Consider the following 20820-nt stretch of genomic DNA (forward strand, 5'->3'; position numbering starts at 1 on the left):
CTCAGAAAAGAAATGGGTGCTATATACTAGTTATTTTACTTAAAAAAATCACTAGTCATGGATGGTGATACTCTCACTAATGCTTTTCTTACAGTATATTTTGCTCAATCTTAATCAAATCAGGCTTTGCAAATCTTGCCCCAGGAAGTAACTCTTTTTTTTTGCTTTACTCAATGTTCAGTTAATTTCAAATATAATAAATGTAATATATCACCAAATACCAACCGGTTCACCTTTCAGTCCAGGTAATCCTATTACTCCAGGCCTCCCAGGAATTCCATCAGAGCCTTTTCTTCCTGGATCCCCTCCAATCCCTGGATCCCCTCTGGCTCCTACTTGCCCCTCCAATCCTAAGTGAGACGATTCTCCTTTTTCTCCTTTAAGTCCTTGGCCACCATGAGAACCCGGTAAACCCTAGGGAACAATTCATAGCAGAACTTTGTTTATATCTGTGTTAAATTATTTGATATGAATATGAAAAACAAACTTATTAGAATGTCAGATCAAACTCTTTGAATCTTAAAATGTAAACCTCAAGGGAAAACTTATGATCTTCTATAGTGATGCTTTTGAGTTATTTTCTATCATCTGATCCCTCATATAGAAATGATCTGATGGGGAGAAATCCTAGGAGGCAAAACCTTTAAGAATTACTGTCAATTTTCAAAAAAGACTTCTGAAGTTTGAAAATCACTATAAACCAATGCCTTGGAAATATAAGACATTCAGCATCCCTTCCTCAAAAAATCTCCTATGGTCCCTATTGCTTCCTGCACAAACAAGAACTTAGGATTCATCTGTTTTTTCCCAATAACTTATTTGGAAAGAACACTTGTGTGAGGGAGATCTGGGAGGTTTGAAGAGTGAAGGTCCTTTTACTTCCAATTTGCCACCCTCCTATCTGACTCTGAAAGACTCACGGGAATTTTCATAAGCAGCTTGGTGTTTGAGACTGCCAATTGAGAGCAAAAAAGCATCCATTCCCTGGGATTTTCCCATTGTCCTGGCAGGTCAGTTCAAATAACTTAAATAGAAACCAAAGAGGTGACCCTGAACAAGGAAACCATAAACAATAAATCTACATTCATGATGCTGCACTGTCTCTCACTGGAACATTGTTTCCATTTTTGTTATGACATATTGAAAGGGTAATGGAGGGACAGGAGAGGTGCCAAAAAAGGGAAAAAAGTGTGACTGAAGAAAGAAAAATGGATTCCATGAGGAAAATTAAAGAATTAGGCAGTTTATCATGAAGAAAAGAAGGTTCTGGGAAGATTGAGTAACTCTCTTCAAGGACAGTCAGTTTTCCCATAACAAAAGTTTTCACTTTGTGTTTTAGCTAGAACGCTGTTGAGGAGTGTTCTTTCTACAACGTGCATAGAATGTGATGCATTGTTGGAAGAAATGTTTGTGTGCTTACCTGCTACACAAGTCAAGGTGTGAGTATCATAACGTGATTTTTCCTTTAACACAGGACTCATCACAAATGTAACACCCATTTTATAGAAGAACTGACTGTGTATAAAGGTTGTTTTTGTCTGAGGAATGTCCTCTAGGCTGTAAGCATGCTGTGGGCAGGGAAGTGTCTGCTAACTGTTATATTGTACTCTCCCAAGCACTTAGTACATTGCTCTGCACATAGTAAGTACTCAATAAATACCATTGATTGATGAGTTTTTCTCCATGTCACACAGACAGAGGAAATAGGCATATGTTACAGCAGGGGAAAATCTGGTTGGGTATAAGGCATACCTTCTTTAGACAAACTTCACCATTTAGGGCGATAAAACCCTGATACAAGTAAAAAAGGGAACTCTGAACCTTTTGTGTCCAGAGAGCTGTCAAAGTAAAACTAGTCACTGATCTGACAGGAACTATTTAATCATTTCCAACTTGGAATCGAGGGATGGAGCAGTTGACCTTTTAAGACTCCTTCCAGCCCCATAATTCTATTTGTTCTTTCACACAAAAATTAATTCAAATAAGGTTTTAAAACAACACATGATTTAAATCTTACTGGAAACCCTGGAAGGCCTGCAATTCCTGGATTCCCTGGGCTCCCCTTTGGACCATCCGCTCCCCGTCCTCCTGCAAAGAATGATGGTAACAGTTTATCAAAAATAGGTTGTTACTCATTCCTAGAATAACATCAAGGGAGGTAAGTAACATGCACCATCATCATGTAGGTCTGAGAAATTGCCTTTGAAGATTTGAGCAAAATAGTTCTATGGAGAGAGCATATAAAACCAATATTCTCTTCAATCCTGCCCCTCCCACACACCCAAAGTTTACAGCTTTAAAATTAAATAAGTGCCATGAAAATGCCTTTGGGAAATATGATAAGTATTTTCTACTTTTAGTATTCTTAGATGTAAAATCATATTTTTTGGGCTTCCCCAGTTCTATAAAGTGTAGGAGGTGGGAAAATATACTGGGTCTTAAGGGGCTGTGTGTGAATTAAATTTCTTGTATTCACCCTTTACATATTAATAATAATAATGATAAGAATAATATTTAATGGCATTTGTTAAGTGCTTATTATGTGCCAAGCACTATTCTAAGCACTAGTAATCATAATAGTACTAAGCGTAGGTCACTGGAAAGAGCCCGGGCTTTGGAGTCAGAGGTTATGGGTTCTAATCCCGGCTCTGCCAATTGTCAGCTGTGTGTATTTGGGCAAGTCACTTCACTTCTCTGGGCCTCAGTTATCTCACGTGTAAAATGGGGATTAAGACTGTGAGCCCCCTGTGGGACAACCAAATAACCTTGTAACCTCCCCAGCGCTTTGAACAGTGCTTTGCACATAGTAAGTGCTTAATAAATGCTATTATTATTATTATTATTATTATTATTAATACTGAAATCCTATCCACTCATCTACCAGTCTGATACCAATAGCACTTATGAGAAGCACATAGTACATATGACACATAGTAAGGGCTTAACAAATACCATAAGAAAAAAGAGGTAAGGTATGAACATAAATAGTGATTGTTAGGTATCTTAGGTATGAATATAAATAGACCACATAAATAGTGGTCCTCTCGGTAGCCAATTGTGTTTGTGGTAGAGAAAGTCTGAGTTTGTGGACTTCATTCATTCATTCAATTGTATTTATTGAACACTTACTCTGTGCAGAGCACTGTACTAAGTGCTTGGAAAGTACAGTGTTATCTCAATGGATTCATATTTCTGAAAAAACCCTTTGGGAAACACAAAATGAGCACTGAATTAAGAATGTATAGTTTGTTACCTCTCATTCCTGCTACACCATCTGAGCCAGGGATGCCTGGAAGGCCAGGGGCTCCTGGTGTGAAAATGCACTGAGTACACAGGTTTCCTGCTTCTCCTGAAATCAGATAATGATTCCATTAATAAAGAACTCCACAATTTGTCTCCCTAGAATAAAATGATTTAACTACTTATTTATTAGGGAAAAATGTTGTAAGACTTACACTGCGATCTAGGAGACAAGGAGCTTGACTTTTGTATGATATGTTTTTGTCTTTTGTCAGATATATTAGAGTGTAAAATCAGCCTTGAGGGCAGAGCTCATGCTGTTTACTTCTATTTCAAGCTCCCAAGTGCTCAGTACAGTGCTCAGCATATTGTTGGTACCCAATAGATATCAGTGAGGATGACGATGATGATGACAATTTCTATGATAGCTAAGATCTACTGAATCTCAAGAATTTAATCTTTACTGCCCAGGTTGGTCAAAGAAACCCAGAAGAACAAGAACAGCATTACCTTCAGAGGGAAAGTTAAAATTATAATCCTATCATAAAAGTAATTAGAACAAATTTATCCTTTGGCATGCAGAGTAAAGACTGCATAAATTTGGGCATCATTTGAATAATCCATCTAAAAGTAACCTTACATGATAGTAACACATTTTATTTTGTTTCATAGGTATAGAAGCTTAGAATAGTGCTTGGCACATAGTAAGAGCTTAACAAATACCATTATTATTATTATTATTATTATTATTATTATTATTATTATCATTATTTCTTTGAAAACAAGAAGCAATAAAGGCCTAACACTGGCTTAACAAATTTCCACTCTTCCAGGAGGCCTTCCTAGATTAAATTCTGGTCTCCCCCGGTTTCATTCATTCAATAATATTTATTGCATGCTTACTGTGTGCAGATCACTGTACTAAACGATTGGGAGAGTACAACAGAACAATATGCAGACCCATTCCCGGCCCGCAATGAGCTTACAGTCTGGAAGACAAGCTAACCACCCAATGCTACTTTAGCACTTTAACACCCCTAATCAATCAACCAATTGGTTGTATTTATTGAGTGCTTCCTGTGTGCACAGCACTGTACTAAGCATTTGGGGGAGTACAATATAATAATAAACAAACCCATTCCCTATCCACAAAGAGCTTACCGTCTTCAGTGGACTTACATATAACTTTCCCCAGCACCTTATGTAGATATCTTACATATTTCATATCTTACATACCCAATTATCTAAGTGCTAATTCATATATCTCTTTTTCCTTTTTCCTCCTATCTGTAACTTATTTTAGTGTCTATCTTCCCACCATGAGATTGTAAACTCCCTGAGGGCAGGGAATGTGTCTACCAACCTCATTTTACTCTCCCAGGCATTTAATAGAGTGCTCTGCACACAGTAAGCATTCACTAAATACCACAGATTGAGTGATTGGTTTATATTAATTTCTGTCTCCTCCTCTAGACTGTAAGCTCATTGTGGGCAGGGAATGGGTGTATTTACTGTTATACTGTACTCTCCCGAGCACTTAGTACTGTGCTATTCACACAGTAAGCACTCAATAAATAAGGTTGACTTAATGACTGACTGACTCCTAGTTCTATTGTACTCTCCCAAGCACTTAGTATAGTGTTCTCTACCCAGCTGATGCTCAATAAATACTTTTGATTGATGTTTAGGGTTTTGGTGGATCACAGACTTCATCACTTTCTAAAGAAAATAAATTCAAACAGAAATCAATTAAGTTGAAAAATAGTCCATTTTAAAATAGGCGATTGTCAGTATTTCTTACCTTTGAATCCATAGGCTCCTGGTAATCCTGGATCCCCTAAACTGCCTGGGTATCCACGGATCCCTGGTGGACCAGTTTGAAAAGTTACTTTACCTGTGGAGACATCAGAATGAGAGACTAGAAAGGTACTGTACAGCTCACCAATGCATTGCCAATCACACTTTTCATGTGTAATTAATGTCATGGAACACTTAAACATTTTCATATTAGAAGATGAGGTACCATTATTGATGATTGCAATAATGCAATTGAGGATTGCTCCCCCTCATAGCTGAATAGCTATTTCCTCAAGATTAGCCAGAAATCTGCAGAGTTGGGATTAAATCTCATCCCCACAGATTTATGATCATTCCAAAGAGTCACATCTCTACCTGGTAATCCTGGTGGGCCTGGAAATCCCATGAAGCCTGGTGTGCCTGGATTCCCAGGTATTCCAGGGAGCCCCATTTCATTCCTTCCAGGAAGGCCTTTTTCCCCTTTCCTCCCTTTTGTGCCTCGTGGTCCAGGTCTGCCTCGGGCACCTGGGATCGATGCACCTAATAAGAAGGTACACATTTAAAAACTGCAGGTATGGTTCATGGTTCTCTTGGGCCTGTCTCATCTTATGCTGTCAAGTCGTCTCCGACCCATAGCAACGCCATGGACACATCTCGCCCAGAACGTTCCACCCCCATCTGCAATGGTTCTGATAATGTATCTATAGAGTTTTCCTGGTAAAAATACAGAAGTGGTTTATCATTGCCTCCTTCCGTGCAATTAACTTGAGTGTCCGCCCTCATCCTTTTCCTACGTCGCTGCCCACTGTTGGGTAGGGACCATCCCTATGAGTTGCCAACTTGTACTTCCCAAGCACTTAGTACAGTGCTCTGCACACAGTAAGTGCTCAATAAATACAATTGAATGAATGAATTTATGAATGCTACCCAGCACAGGGGAGTTTTGACTTGTAGCAGATTGCCTTCCACTTGCTAGCCACTGCCCAAGCTAGGAATGGAATGCGTATGCCTCTGCTTCACTCTCGCTCCCATGGTCAAGACTGGTAGAGTACTGGAAACTCTCCAGGAGCGACCTTGAGAGGTCTCTCGGGCTAGGAGATGCAAAAAGAAAACATGACTCCTCTTACTTCTCATGACTGCCTCCTCTATGTTCACTATGAACATAAAATATAAACTTCACACTCAAGCTCTCTACTGACCAAGCTTTCCTAAAAATGAACCCACATCGTTTGGTCAGTGGAATGAGCACTGCCATAAGATTTGGTGATTGACCTTGGTATTATTTTTATTTACAAGTCAAGAGGGCACTCGATTTGAGTTAAGAAAAAAAATGATGGTTTAGGCAAATAACATTAAATTTAATTCCTCTGTGGTATTTTTCATGTTAGCACTATATCTGGGATTTTTCATTTGGATGTAGTTTGACTTTATTCAGTATATACTTACCAGGCCTGCCACCCATCCCCTGAGGACCTTCCGGCCCTATGGAAACAATAAGACTTTAATGAGTTCTGTGAAGTGTCTTAAAAGTAAATTCCTCTAAGTATTTGAAACAATAGGTGTGCTATAAAATCCAACTAAAAAAATACACATCATGAGTCTCTTATAGTGACTTAGAATTTAGTTTAGCTAATAGAAATAAATATAAAACTATGATTAAGGAAACATGATTATTCACTCATTTAATCATATTTATTGAGCACCTACTGTGTGCAGAGTACTGTACTAAGCACTTGGGAGAGTACAATACAACAATAAACAGACATGTTCCTGCTCACAATGAGATTACAAGTCTAGAGGCGAGGAAACAGACATCCATACAAATCAATAAATTATAGATATGTATATAAGTGATGTGGGGATGGGAGGGGGGAAGAACAAAGGGAGCAGGTCAGGGTGATGCAGAAGGGAGTGGGAGAAGAGGAAAGGGGGGCTTAGTCTAGGAAGGCCTCTTGGAATAGATATGCCTTCACTAAGGCATTGAAGCAGAGGAGAGTAAGTGTCTGTCAGGTTTGAGGAGGGAGGGCATTCCAGCCCAGAGGCAGGACGTGGGCAAAACATCAGTATTTGAGACAGGGAAAGTCGAGTCACAGTGAGAAGGTTAGCATTAGAGGAGAAAAGTTTTCAGGCTGGGTTGTAGAAGAAGAGTAGTGAGATGAGGTGGGAGGGGGCAAGGTGGTAGAGTGTTTAAAGCCAATGGTGAGGAGTTTTTGTTTGATGTGGAGGTGGATGGGCAACCACTGGAGGTTTTTGAAGAGCTGGGTGACATGTCCTGAATTTTTTTTAGAAAAATGATCCTGGGAAGCAGAAAGAAGTATAGACTGCAGTGGGGAGAGACAGGAGGTCAGTAAGGAGGCTGTTGCAGTAATCCAAGAAGGACAGGATGAGTAATTGTATTAATGTGTTAGCAGTTTGGATAGGGAGGAGAGGGTGGATTTTAGTGATGTTGTGAAGGTGGGACCGACAGGATTTAGTGATGGACTGATTATGTGGGATGAATGACAGACAGGAGTCAAGGATAATACCAAGGTTATGGGCTTGTAAGACAGAAATGGTGGTGCCATCTAAAGTGATGGGAAAATAATGGGGAGGACAGAGTTTAGGTGGGAAGGTATGGAGTTCTGTTTTGGACATGTTACGTGTGAGATGATGGGAGGACATCTGTACTTAGGGCATCTAAGTAGAGATGTCTTGAAGGCAAGAGGAAATGCGAGACTGCAGGGGATAGAGAAATGTAGGCTGGAAATGTAGATTTGGGTATCATCTGTGTAGAGGTGGTAGTTGAAGCCATGGGAGCAAATGAGTTCTCCAAGAGAGTGGGTGTCGATTGAGAACAGAAGGGGACCCAACTTGTACTTCCCAAGCGCTTAGTACAGTGCTCTGCACACAGTAAGCATTCAATAAATACAATTGATTGATTGACCCAGAACTGAACCTTGAGGGACCCCACAGTTAGGGTATGGAAGGCAGAGGGGAAGCCCACAAAGGAGACCGAGAATGAACAGTCAGAGAGATGAGGAGAACCAGGAGAAGACAAAGTCCATGAAGCAAAGTTGGAAAACATTTCTATGAGAAGGGGGTGGTCCACAGTGTTGAAGGCAGCTGAGAGGTCCAGGAGGATTAGGATGGAGTGAAGGCCACTGGATTTGGCGAGAAGAAGATCATTGGTGACCTCTGAGAGGGCAGTTTCTGTGGAGTGAAGGGGATGGAAGCCAGATTGGAGGGGGTCAAGGAGAGAACTGGAGAGAAATCTGGGACAGCAGGTGTAGACAACTTGCTCAAGGAATTTGGAGAGGAATGTAGGAGGGAGATGGGGTGATAACTGGAGGGAGTCATGGGGTCAAGGAAGGTTGTTTTTTTTTAGGATAGGGGAGATATGGGCATGTTTGAAAGCAGTGGGGAAGAAGCCATTGGAGAGTGAACAGTTAAAGATGGCTGTTAGGGAGGGACGAGGGGAGGGGGCCAGAGTTTTAATAAGGTGTGAAGGAATAGGGTTGGATGTGCAGGTGGAAGGGGTGGCTTTTGAGAGAAGACAGGAGATCTCCTCTAGAGATACTGCTGGGAAGGATGAGAAAGTTGAGGAGGGGGTCAGAAGGGGGAGGGACTGAGGAGGGGCAGGGCTAATTTTAGGGAGCTCAAGCCCTGATAGCGTCAATTTTCTTAATAAAGTAGGTGGTCAGGTCATTTGGGACAAGGGATGGGGGAGGTGGGGGGACAGAGGCTTGAGGAGGGAGTTAAATGTCTCTAACAACTGACAAGGGCGATGGGCATAGGTGTCAATAAGGGGGTAAAAATAGTTTTGCTGAGCAGAGGAAAGGGTAATGTTAAAACCTGCAAGGATAAACTTGAAGTGGATGAAGTTGGCCTGATATTTAGATTTCTGCCAGCTGCACTCTGACGCTTGATCTCAAGAGTGAAAAAGGCTGACTGTGCAGGTGATCTAGGGCTGTGGGTTAGTGGTATGAGAATGACAAAAAGATAGGGGAGCGAGTGAGCTGAGTTCAGTTTATTTCATAGTAAATATCACCAGTAACCCAATATTACCTTCCTGACATACTGATTCAGTTTTTAGCTTTTAGATTAAGTAACCACATAATATACTCCAGTCTCAAATTTTGATTTTTGAAATAACTATTACTCATTCCTTCAATCATATTTGTTGAGCACTTACTGTGTGCAAAACACTGTGCTAAGTGCTTGTGACAGTACAATATAACAATAAACAGACACATTCCCTGACCACAATGAGTTTACAGTCTATTAATGCTTGTTATCAAACAAAACAAGAAAGATAAAACATATTTCAGTCCATTGTAGTGCAAGAAGACATATGGGGTTTTCATTTTAGCTTTTATTTTTCTATGCTCTCATTTTTTATAAGTTTGAAAAAAAATTGAACACTTTGATTTGACTTTAAATTATGAACTAATAATTCAGGGAAATGTGCACTTACTGTGTGCACAGCACTGTACTAAGCACTTGGGAAAATACAGTAAAATAGAGTTAGTAGGCATGGCACCTTCCACAAGGAACTTAAAGTTGACGGGGAGACAGACATTAAAAGAAATTACAGATGGGGTGAATGGTAGAGTATAAAGAGGTTTTTATCTTTTAATCATATGCTTTGATGCATTTGAATCTTGGACTATTAAAATTAAACAGTATAAGAAAATCTCTAGTAAAGAACCCCATATAAAATAAAATAAGGTTTAGGTAAAAATAATCGATGGAATCTAAAAAAACAACCGAGCTTTTATTGAAAGGTGTAGAGTGTAGTTATGCATAGGCAGTAGTACACATTTTTTCTTAAATAATTTGAGACACTGTTAGATCTATGTTTTTATTCTTTATAATAATAGCAAATTTAAAAACATACCCTGTGGGCCACGGGGTCCTTTAAGTCCTTTTGGTCCTGGCAACCCTTTATCTCCTATTTCCTGGATTATATCATAGTACTCTGTCTAAAAGTAGAGAGAAGGGAATCAATCAGTGGAATCTATTGAGTGCTTACTGTGTCTTGAGTACTGTACTACGCACTTGAATAAAGACAATGAGAAGTAGTCAAGGCTTTTACTCCACAAGTTTTCCATGGACTAACTGATAATTATGTTGATGAGGAGGAGGAGGAGGAAGAGGAGGATGATGATGACAACGATATTATGCATTTACTGTTTGCCAAGCACATGAGAAGCGGCGTGGCTCAGTGGAAAAGAGCACGGGCTTTGGAGTCACAGGTCATGGGTTCAAATCCGGACTCCGCCAATTGTCAGCTGTGTGACTTTGGGCAAGTCACTCAGTTCCCTCATCTGTAAAATGGGGGTTAAGACTGTGAGCCCCCCGTGGGACAACCTGATCACCTTGTAACTTCCCTAGCGCTTAGAACAGTGCTTTGCACGTAGTAGGTGCTTAATAAATGCCATTATTATTATTATTATTACTAGGACCTATACAAGATAATCAGATCAGCCAGAATTTCTGCCCATACAGGTTTCACAGCCTGATAGGGAGGTGAGACTGGGTCTTTTTTCCCTGTTTTGCAGATGAAAAAACTGAGGTATAGATAGGTGATGTACCCAAGGACACGAAGAACGCAAGTGGTGTAAATGGGACTAAAACCTGGGCTTCATGACTCCTGGTTCTCTCTTCTTCCCACTAAATCACGTTGCCTTTTTTTTTCTTTAATGGTATTTGTTAAGTGCTTACTCTGTGCCAGGAGAAATGCCAAGGCAGATACAAGCTAATCAGTTTAGACACAGTCCATATCCCACATGGAGCTCAGAGCCAATCCCCATTTTACAGAGTAGGAAACTGAGGCACCCAGAAGTTTTAAGTGACTTGCCCAAGGTCACACAGCTGACAAGTGGTGGAGATGGGTTTAGAACCCGATCCTTCTGACTCCCAAGCCTGTTCTCTGTCCACTGGACCATGCTGTCTTCCACTATTAAAACTGTCCAATCTCTTTAATCACACCCTGGCCAGAGGAAACTGTATTTGCTCCTCATTCACAGATTTAACCACAATGTATACATACTTGACCAGGAAATCCTGCTGGGCCAATGTCTCCCTTCCAGCCCTGTTTTGAAAACAAATACACATGGTCAGTGAAAGAGAAATACACAATCAATAGTATTTATTGAGTCCTTACTGTGTGCAGAGCACTATACTAAGTTCTTGGTAGAGTACATTGAAGCAAAAGACATTGTCCCTGTCCTCAGGGATTTACAATCTAATAATTTCAACTTAATTTTTAATTGTTAAAATAAATTTTTAAAAGTTATAGCTTACTGGTATTTATGGATGCTTTGCTTTGAAGATAACTAAATGCAGCTTATGATGCCTGTTTTGTAACAACAATTACTATTAAATTTACTCTAATTATAATGTACTGAAAAATATGATATTCAGTAATTACCTTGAGACCAGCCTCTCCACTTAATCCAGTGACACCTTCTTCTCCCTTGATTCCCTAAAGGAATAAAGTAAATGGACCTCAATAAGAAAATCTTTCTGGAATTTATTAAATAACAACAAAAAATGAGAGTTTCACTTAAAAAATCATACATCTAGAAAATCCACATTGACAATGAATTTGGGGCAATGTCCAAGAAAATGAAATCTTTGAGAAGTTGGTGCCCAAAGAAACAATTGCACAATTTAAACTCACTTCAACACTTCATTGGGAATCCAAGGGTCTTAAATGCCTCTTCCTTAACCCCACACCTGGCAGCAGTTTCAGATGCTTAATTTCCACACTCTTCCCTTGTAATACCTGCTCAGTGGAGACTGGGCTCAGATCCACTCAGTATCATGGGAGGCCATTAGGTCATGCTTTGCAAGATACAATGTGATGATATCATTGTGCCACAGTACTGCTAAACAGCAATAGCTGTTGCTGCCAATAGTCAGTCAATTGGATTGATTAAGTGCTTATTGTGTGCAGAGCACTGTACTAAGCGCTTGGGAGAGTATGCTATAACAATAAAGAGACACATTCCCTGCCCACAGTGAGGGGCTGGGAATGGGAGAGGGGAAGACGGGGGAACAGAGAGGCAGGACAATGGGACTGGCACTGGAAAAGATTTATTTCTTTCTCCTCTTATCCCATTCTGAGTTCCAAATTCCTGCTTGCCCCCCACCCCACCCTACACACACACACACACACACACACACACTTTTGTTGGCTCAAAGCACATATGGTTTAGAGAGGAGCCAGATCTGGCTCTTGAGTCATAGGTTGTGGAGCCCTGCTCCAGAATTTCCAGAAGGCTTCTTCAGTGATTTAGGAATTGGACTCATTCACACACAACTTTCATTCCTAAATCACTTAAGTCAAATTAAGATGGTTTCTTAATTTACCGGCAATCCAGGCTGGCCAGGGACACCGTCTTTTCCAGGTTTTCCCTAAATATAGATTTTTGTATTAAAGAGAAGATATGCTGAGTGTCAAAGAGCGAAGGATTAAGGCTTATATTGCCTCAAGGTGAATCAGGAAAGAAGTTCGATACGGACAAGGCTAACGATGACACGGCAGTATCACCATGAGACAATTGCAGGGATTAACCATCAAGAGCCAGTTGGAAATTGATCAAGAGACCCACCTTTGGCCTCACCACAAAGACCAAACTGGCTCAGGAAGCCAACATGACAATTCTTATATGGAGAACTAATTTATATGATCATGTCAAGCATTTGTAATGTAGAGGCACATACAAAGCCTTCTCAGTAGACCATGAGGGCGGGAAGTGAAGGGACCGATATTGCACTGCCCTCTAAGTGATGTTAATAAAGAACGCTTTAAATAAGACTGTGAGCCTGGCTACAGGACAGGCTTCTGCAGAAGGAATCAGGCAATAAACTCAGATTGTTCATACCATGGACTCCTCTTGCTGTTACCTAAACCCAGAGAGGGTCTGCTGGGGACATGAGCTAACTCGATCTCCTCCATGCTTGGACAAGACACATGAACTCCCCTTCCTGTTGGATAATCAGGAGAGGGGCTTCTGGCCAACACCAACATCTCCAGGGACAAGTCAGTGAAGGTAAACCTTACAGGCAGATTCTATTTGTAAACTAGGCGATTCTTTTTCCCTTTTAACCCTTCCCCGTTTTTTTAATTGTATTTCTTAAGCACTTGCCAGGCACTGTTCTAGACGCTGGGGTAGGTACAAAGTAATCAGGTTCCACACAGTCCATGTCCCACATGGAGCTCACAGTCTTAAACCCCATTTTACAGATGAGGTAACTGAGGCACAGAGAAGTTAAGTGACTAGCCCAAGGTCACACAGCAGATAAGTGGCAGATCCGGGGTTAGAACCCAGATTCTTCTGACTCCAAGGCCCGTGTTCTATCCACTAGGTCACGCTTTTCCTCTTTTGATTCACTGATTTCCCATTTGACTCATTGTTCTGTGTCCTCAGTATCTTTGAGGAAATGGAACCTTCACTGTGCCTGCCCCTGACAAGAGAAAGGGAACAATTCGGGGGAGGGATGTCATCTTTAAATACTTTTTGCAAACACAGTAACATTTCAGGAATATGTGGTTCTCAGTGGCTGGCGATCCAGCTGATTCACATCTTCCACCTCTCCTCAGAAGATCCCATAAGTTTCTTGCCCCTGATTATTATCTTACTTTTTAGCTGTGAATAAGCCTTCACTATTAATATGATTTGTGATGACAAGTTTAATGTCCCTTAGTTAATTAAGTATATATTTGTTAAGCACTGTCTATGTACCAATGTACAAGGTACAAGGTAGTCAAGCTGAATACAGTCCCTGACTCTTATGGGGCTCATAGGTTAAATAAGAGGGAATAGTATTTAGTTCCCATTTTAAAGATGAGGAAACAGATACAGAGAAGTTAAGTGACTTGCCTAAAGTTAAACAGCAGGCAAATGGCAGAGCCAGGATTAAAACCCAGGTCCTCTGAATCTCAAGGCCATGGTCTTTCCACTAGGTCACTCTGCTTCTCTAGTTTCTTAAAAATCTATTTATTTTCAACTCACCTTTAAAAAAGAGCTGGATTTCTACTTCAATCTATTTAAACAGTCCATACTTTCTTCATGAGTATTACCTCAGATCCTGGTTCTCCTTGGGCACCTTTTTCAGACCCATAAGAGTCTCCCGGTTCTCCCTAGAATAGATCAATGGTAAGGGTTTAAGGACTCTTGTATTATCACCTAAATTAATAGTCCTTATTTGGCATATGGAATGCGAATGTGTCATGAGATACTGAATAATCAAAGAGGAGGTATGTGTTATACACAACAGTGTATTTATGTCTTTAAACAAAGTCTGCATCTAAATTCCAAGATAATTTAAAGGCTACACGTTCATTTAAGATGCAGTTTTTGTGTGGCTGAGAAATGAATTACAAGCTAGACGGTATGGCAAGGAATTGCAGTAGATCAGTATGGCGCTCTGAACACAGTAAGAGCTCAATAAGCTTGACTGACTGACTGGCAGGTGTGAGACTTTCGATTTTCTAAAAATTGTCCTACATGCAACTGGAGTTAAGGCTACAACTCAGCCATTATTGAAGGAAATTGATTAAGCGACATCTTGAAGTTCACTGCATTTGCTTAAATGGACTTACTAGTGAAGGAAATGGATAAAGCGACACCCTGAAGTTCATTGCTTTGGTTTAAATGGACTTACTGGTGGTCCTGGTGAACCTGGTGTTCCCCTTGCACCTTTCTCTCCTTTATCGCCTTTGTAGTCCTGCCATAACCAAAGTTCAGAGTGATTACTTACTCGTTTCAAACAAAATCCCCACATGCTAATACTTAAATAAAAGGGATCCGCTGGTGATTGATTTCCTGACACTTAACATATTCGTTATTTAGGAAATACAAACATTCATTGCTAATTTTTTCCCTTGGTTATCCCAAATATATATGATCAAGTATTAGTTTGAATTGCTCATAAAAGTCTATGGGAAAATCATGCCATTTGAGAACAAAAATACTTGGGCAGATTTGCTAACTGAATTTGTAGCACAGCCCAGTCCAGAAGAGCAGAATAATGGCAGCAGTTGTAAGCAATTGTTACGGTGTTACCGTTGTATTATCTTGTCCAGTTAATGTCACGATTACTGTTCCTGGTTGTCCGGGTGGTCCTGTTAATCCTTTCACACCCTAAGGAGACAAGAGGACAAAACCACTAACTGTGCCATATTTGAAAGTCGTTCCACTTCCCATCCTATACGTCAGCCCCACCCTATACTTGAACCCCACGTGGGACAACCTGATGACCTTGTATTCCCCCCAGTGCTTAGAACAGTGCTTGGCATATAGGAAGCACTTAATAAATACCATTAAAAATACATTTGTAGTATATTCTTAACTCCATTAATGGAGTGGAGTACTAGATTAGCTAATTGAAAGGGTAGATAATTCAAACACTTGTAGACACAATCTGCCTTAATGCTAGATCATGCTGGGTAACCTGCGCTATCGTGTTGATATGCCACTTCTAAGACCAGTAATGTGCAAGAGCTGCTTTAACATCAAGGCAGCTGTCTGGGGCTTTGAGGGCACCAGGGAGACCCTCCATGGCTATCATTCATTCTGTCATATTTATTGAGCGCTTACTGTGTGAAAAGCACTGTACTAAACACTTGGGGGAGTACAATACAACAACATTCTTAATGCTTTCTCCAAATTCCTTCTCCCATCTCTTTCTCTACACTGCAGCTGCCATTCCGGGGCTAGAAATAGCCTGAGTAGTGTCATGGAGGGGATTTTGTGTGTGAAGAAAGGGAATCTGCATGTTGACCTAAGAGGCCCTCTGGCCCTCCTCTGTTCTAGACACCCCTAGCTCTACTTTAGCCTTTGTTCAGGACATTGAGTCATGGTGTAACAGGTGGGACTCAAGAGCCCAGAAGAATGGGGGTGGGGGTGGGAGACCAAGGGGTGAGAAAGGTTTCCATAGCAAAATTCTTCAAGTAGTAGAAGAGAAAAAATTTGAGGTGAAGAGTTCAGGTGGTGGAAAGATCACTTGGGGAAATGGATTGGGAAAGGTGGGGTTGGTACTGGGGGGTTGGGGAAGATGTTGGAGCAAAGCATTGTGCGAAACAGCGTGGGTTGGTGGGGCAGGTAGGTTCCTGGTCTTCTGAAGGGTAATGATCCAGATGCAGAGCCTACGTTAGACCCTTATGCTGCAAGGGGAACCAACTGGGGCTTGGTGGGAGCTCTAACCAGTTACACTCTCGTATCTGCCTGGATAATCAGGAGGGCACCTGAGTTTGACTAACTTTTTACATCCTAAGGAAATATTTGTACTTCAGATGCTAAAAATAAAACCTAGACTGTAAGCTCCTTGAGGGCAGGGAATGTATCTACCAACACTACTGTAAATTACTCTTGTCTTATGCTTTCATCTTCAATCCATAGCGACTCCATGGGCACATCTCTTCCAGAATGCCCCACCTCCATCTGCAATCGTTCCAGTAGTGTATCCACAGAGTTTTCTTGGTAAAAATACAGAAATGGTGTACCATTGCCTCCTTCCCAAGCAGTAAACTTGAGTTAACTCCCTTGACTCAAGAGAAGCAGCGTGGCTCAGTGGAAAGAGCCCGGGCTTTGGAGTCAGAAGTCATGGGTTCAAATCCCAGCTCCGCCAACTGTCCGCTGTGTGACTTTGGGCAAGTCACTTCACTTCTCTGTGCCTCAGTTACCTCATCTGGAAAATGGGGATGAAGACTGTGAGCCCCCCGTGGGCCAACCTGATCACCTTGTATCCTCCCCAGAGCTTAGAAAAGTGCTTTGCACATAGTAAGCGCTTAATAAATGCCATTATTATTATTATTATTATTATTCTTATTATTATTATTATTATTATTATTATTAACTCTCTCCCATGCCGCTGTTGCCCAGCACTAGGGAGTTTTGACTTGTAGCAGATTGGTTTCCACTAGTTAGCCACTGCCCAAGCTAGGAATGGATTGGGTATGCTTCTGCTTGACTCTTCCTCCTGTAGTCGAGACTGGTAGAGTACTGGAAATTCTCCAGGTGTGACTCTGAGCAGCAGTATTGTACTCTACCAAGTGCTTAATACTATGCTCTGCAACAGTAAGCATTCAATAAATACCATTGATTAACTGATGGCATCCTCTTGAAAGACAGTTTCTAGATTGATTTAAAAATACCTAATACAGTGTGTGCATTCAATATTCTATATTCCTCCAGTAAATTATATGCTTTGAGTGGATAATTAATTCCTGCAGACATTCAGGTACTAAGGAATGCATTAGTGATATGGGAAGAATCTGAGTAATCAGGGAAGAACAAACATACAATATTTTAAAATTACCAGATTGCCTTTCTCTCCTATGCCTTTAACACCCATGTGACCCTGCGGAGAAGCATAAAAATCAATATCTTCCTTTATAAAATAGTAAACATTCAAATTTCACACATTGGAGAAAAGAAAGCTGCACAGTCATACTGGATCTTTCAGCTGAGAGGTTTGGCATATCTTCACACTCAAGGTAAGATATATGGGTTTTTCATTTTCCTCTAGTTCTCCAGTTAGTTCATGTGAGCAGTTTGGCATAATGGATAGAGCACAGTCCTGGGAGTAAGATCATAGGTTCTAATCCCAGCTTCACCACTTGTCTGCTGTGTGACCTTAGGCAAGTCACTTCTCTTCTCTGTGCCTGTTATCTCATTTGTGAAATGGGGATTGAGACTGTGAGCCCCACATGGGGCGGGGACTGTGTCCAGCTTGATTTGCTGGTATCCTCACCAGCACTTAGTACAGTGCTTGGCACATAGTAAGTACTTTATAAATACCATCATCATCATCATCATCACTCGCTGCCTACATTTCTGAGCACGCTCCTAGAAGGGCAGGGGGATTGGCAACAGACCTTGATACTCCCATCCCCAGGGGGCCAGGGACCTAGTTAAAGCAGAGCAGAGGTCCCAGAATACTCTTAGAATGAAGGGCTGAGGACCTGTTCAGGACAGGAGAACAAGGGCTCTTAATGCTACAATCCCTGTGAACAAATGACTCTAACTTCCTAACTCTGAGCATTCTGCTTGCTTTCTCCTCCATATCCCCGTTCTATACTATCTAGCACCTCAAATGACCCTCAGAAATAGAGATGGAGAGTGCTGAAATGACGGTGGGTGATTGGTCCAGACTCTTGACGTGATGGTAGTAGCAACAGAGAGGGAGTCCCCTCCCCATTGACGTTCAGAGTCATGCTATAGCCACCACTGCACAGCTTGGAGATGATCCTGTGGAAAGATTTTCTGAGCCGACAACTCCCCCAGCATTCCTTTGTCTCCCTCCTCTCAGTTTGGCAGGTTCAACCGGGTGGAGAGAGACAGACAGTACAATGCAGATTACCTTGGGACAAGTTACACTGTTTCTAATTCAATGATGGAGAAATTGAGGTTCAGGAAAGGGTGAAGAGATTTATCCAAGGTCACAGAGAAACTCATAATGGAACCGACACTCCTCCGCTCTATCCATGTGACAGAGGAATCAATTAGGGTCATATCGGAAATCATCACAACTGTTTGGCTACATGCAACATGCAAACTGTGGTCTACCTTGGGTCCTGGAGGTCCTACTGCTCCTGGCAAACCCTGGAAGAAATTACAGATTAAACCTGTAAAACATGCTCACACATTCTTCATTAATAACTTAATGATTTAATCCAAAGTGATAACTGTTTATAGATTTTTAGCAGTCATCACACTTAAATTTAGAGTGAATCTGGGTTGGTACTCACTAAGAATCCCGGAGGGCCTTGTGATCCAACTGGTCCAGGGATGCCCTGAGGGCCAGGTAAACCCTTTAAATTAAACCATAAGCCCATCAATTTCTGTGGTTTTTTTTTTTTTCAATTAAGAGCCCCAGAATCCTTTAAGTTAATTTTAGCCAACCACATGATTAAATGGGAATAGAAGAACTTAATTTTCCATTTTTAATGGGACAATTAAATCCAGAGTTAGCAAGTGAAGCTAAGCATGTTGAATCAGTTGAGAGAGAGTTACCAATATGCAGGTGTAGGCTTTACGAGGAAACCATAATTGCAATCCCTTATGGACACAAATTTCATTTTTTTCATAATTCATTTCAATCATGGCCAGTGAGTCTGATTAGAGGATACCTAGTAGGAGAGTTTGGTCTATTTCCTCTGAATGACTTTGCTTTGTTTTTCTTACTGCCTTGTTATTTTACATAGAAAGAGCAACACCATTTTTTTTCAAGGGCCATTTCTTCCCTGTAACCAAATATCATGCTGACACTGTATCACTGCTTTAGACTAATCAGAATGGAGTCAAAACAGAAAAACTGTTACTCCCATTTTCCAGGGCCAAAATGTTCATTATAACTCACTCATGTCCTCTTAAAATCTTTTCTTTGTTAGCATAAAACTAATCACTTGTACGGAGACTTCCAGGGAAACTGGTGCAGTCATCTTACTTGATGCCAGGGTACTGGACTAAGTGAGATTGTTCTGTCCACAGTAAGTGCTCAGTAAATGCCACTGATTGATTTTTGATCTTAAGGTACTTTCTCCCTGCAGGATCCTATGCCCGAAAAAGCCATAGTGGGAGTAGTGTGTAAATACATGCCACCTGAATGAAGTCTGAGTTTGGGGTTGAGATGACATTGCCTCTGTCTTCACTGCTATTTCAGTGAACTTACCTCATTTGATCACTCCTGGAATGCCTTGGAACACAACAGGGACATCTCAAATGAGACATTCTGTACATTTATGTTACTTTTCACAGCTTCCAGGCTAGAATTGTTTCATTCTCTTAAAATCGGATAAAAAAGTAGCCTCAGATAAGTACTAAAAACCTTCCAATTTCAGTTTTGTTCTCTAATATCACAAAAAATTGGGGTCTCGTAAATTTGACTTTTTTTCTCCTAACCAAGTCAGACTTAAAAATTTCTAGTAATGAAGCAAATTCACAGATAAACCCAAACATATTAGTGCAGATTAATGAAAGTCTGGGGCTATGGATTCTGGGGTAACTGAGGACAGCAATATACAGAGATATATCCCTAACTCTCCAGGTCAGTATGGGTTGTGGAAGGTCGTGGGGCATCAGGGCTTTGGAGGATTGGAACATGGTGTGTTCTGCAACAAGATGCTAGTTTCCCTGATGAGGAAAGCTGGAGAAGCAGTGTAGCTTAGTGGATAGAGCATGAGTCTGTGAGTCAGAAAGGCCTGGGTTCTAATCTTGACTCCACCACATGTCTGCTGTGTGACAATGGGTGAGTCACTTTACTTCTCTTTGCCTCAGTCGCCCTGCCTGTAAAATGGGGATTAAGAATGTGAGCCCCATGTGGGAGAGGGGCTGGGTTCAACCTGATTAACTTGTATCAACCCCAGTGCTTAAAACTGTGCTTGGAACTTAGAAAGTGGGGAAGCAACATGGCACAGTGAGTAGAGCCCGAGCCAGGCAGTCAGAAGGTCATGGGTTCTAATCGAAGTTCTGACATCTGTCTGCTAAGTGACCTTAAACAATTCACTTCACTTCTCTGCACCTCAGTTCCCTTGACTGTAAAATGGGAATGGAGACTGTGAGCCACACGTGGGACAGGGACTGTGACCAACCCAATTATCATGTATTTATTCCAGCTCCTAGAACAGTGCCTGGCACATAATAAACACTAAAAAATCTCATTATTATTATTATTATTATTAACAAGTACCATAATTATTCTTTTTTAATTTGAGGGGCCTAGTGAGTGTGGGCAGCAGGCTCTGTGTAAGGGGGAAACATAGGAATCCATGACTAAAGATGGAAGGAGCTC

General features: G+C 41.0%; 1 protein-coding gene and 1 non-coding gene across 2 annotated transcripts in view; both read right to left on the reverse strand.

Annotated features, from left to right (window-relative positions):
• COL4A3 (collagen type IV alpha 3 chain) overlaps positions 1-20820 on the reverse strand; it is a 131331-nt gene that overhangs the window by 56159 nt on the left and 54352 nt on the right. Inside the window, exons 10-25 of the mRNA XM_038748782.1 lie at positions 18779-18841; positions 18597-18632; positions 17347-17388; positions 15093-15170; positions 14692-14754; positions 14108-14167; positions 12394-12438; positions 11450-11503; positions 11069-11110; positions 9914-9998; positions 6484-6519; positions 5413-5577; positions 5042-5134; positions 3254-3349; positions 2018-2088; positions 226-414 (exon numbers count right to left, since the gene is read on the reverse strand). Of these exons, the coding sequence (XP_038604710.1) occupies positions 226-414; positions 2018-2088; positions 3254-3349; positions 5042-5134; positions 5413-5577; positions 6484-6519; positions 9914-9998; positions 11069-11110; positions 11450-11503; positions 12394-12438; positions 14108-14167; positions 14692-14754; positions 15093-15170; positions 17347-17388; positions 18597-18632; positions 18779-18841 (1218 nt within the window). The remainder of the gene's footprint in view (positions 1-225; positions 415-2017; positions 2089-3253; positions 3350-5041; positions 5135-5412; positions 5578-6483; positions 6520-9913; positions 9999-11068; positions 11111-11449; positions 11504-12393; positions 12439-14107; positions 14168-14691; positions 14755-15092; positions 15171-17346; positions 17389-18596; positions 18633-18778; positions 18842-20820) is intronic.
• On the reverse strand, positions 5984-6121 carry LOC119931092. The gene has a single exon (XR_005451955.1). It is a non-coding gene; the product is annotated as a small nucleolar RNA SNORA7 (small nucleolar RNA).

This window comes from Tachyglossus aculeatus, chromosome 7, assembly GCF_015852505.1.
Source record: "Tachyglossus aculeatus isolate mTacAcu1 chromosome 7, mTacAcu1.pri, whole genome shotgun sequence".
Classification (NCBI taxonomy): Eukaryota; Metazoa; Chordata; class Mammalia; order Monotremata; family Tachyglossidae; genus Tachyglossus; species Tachyglossus aculeatus.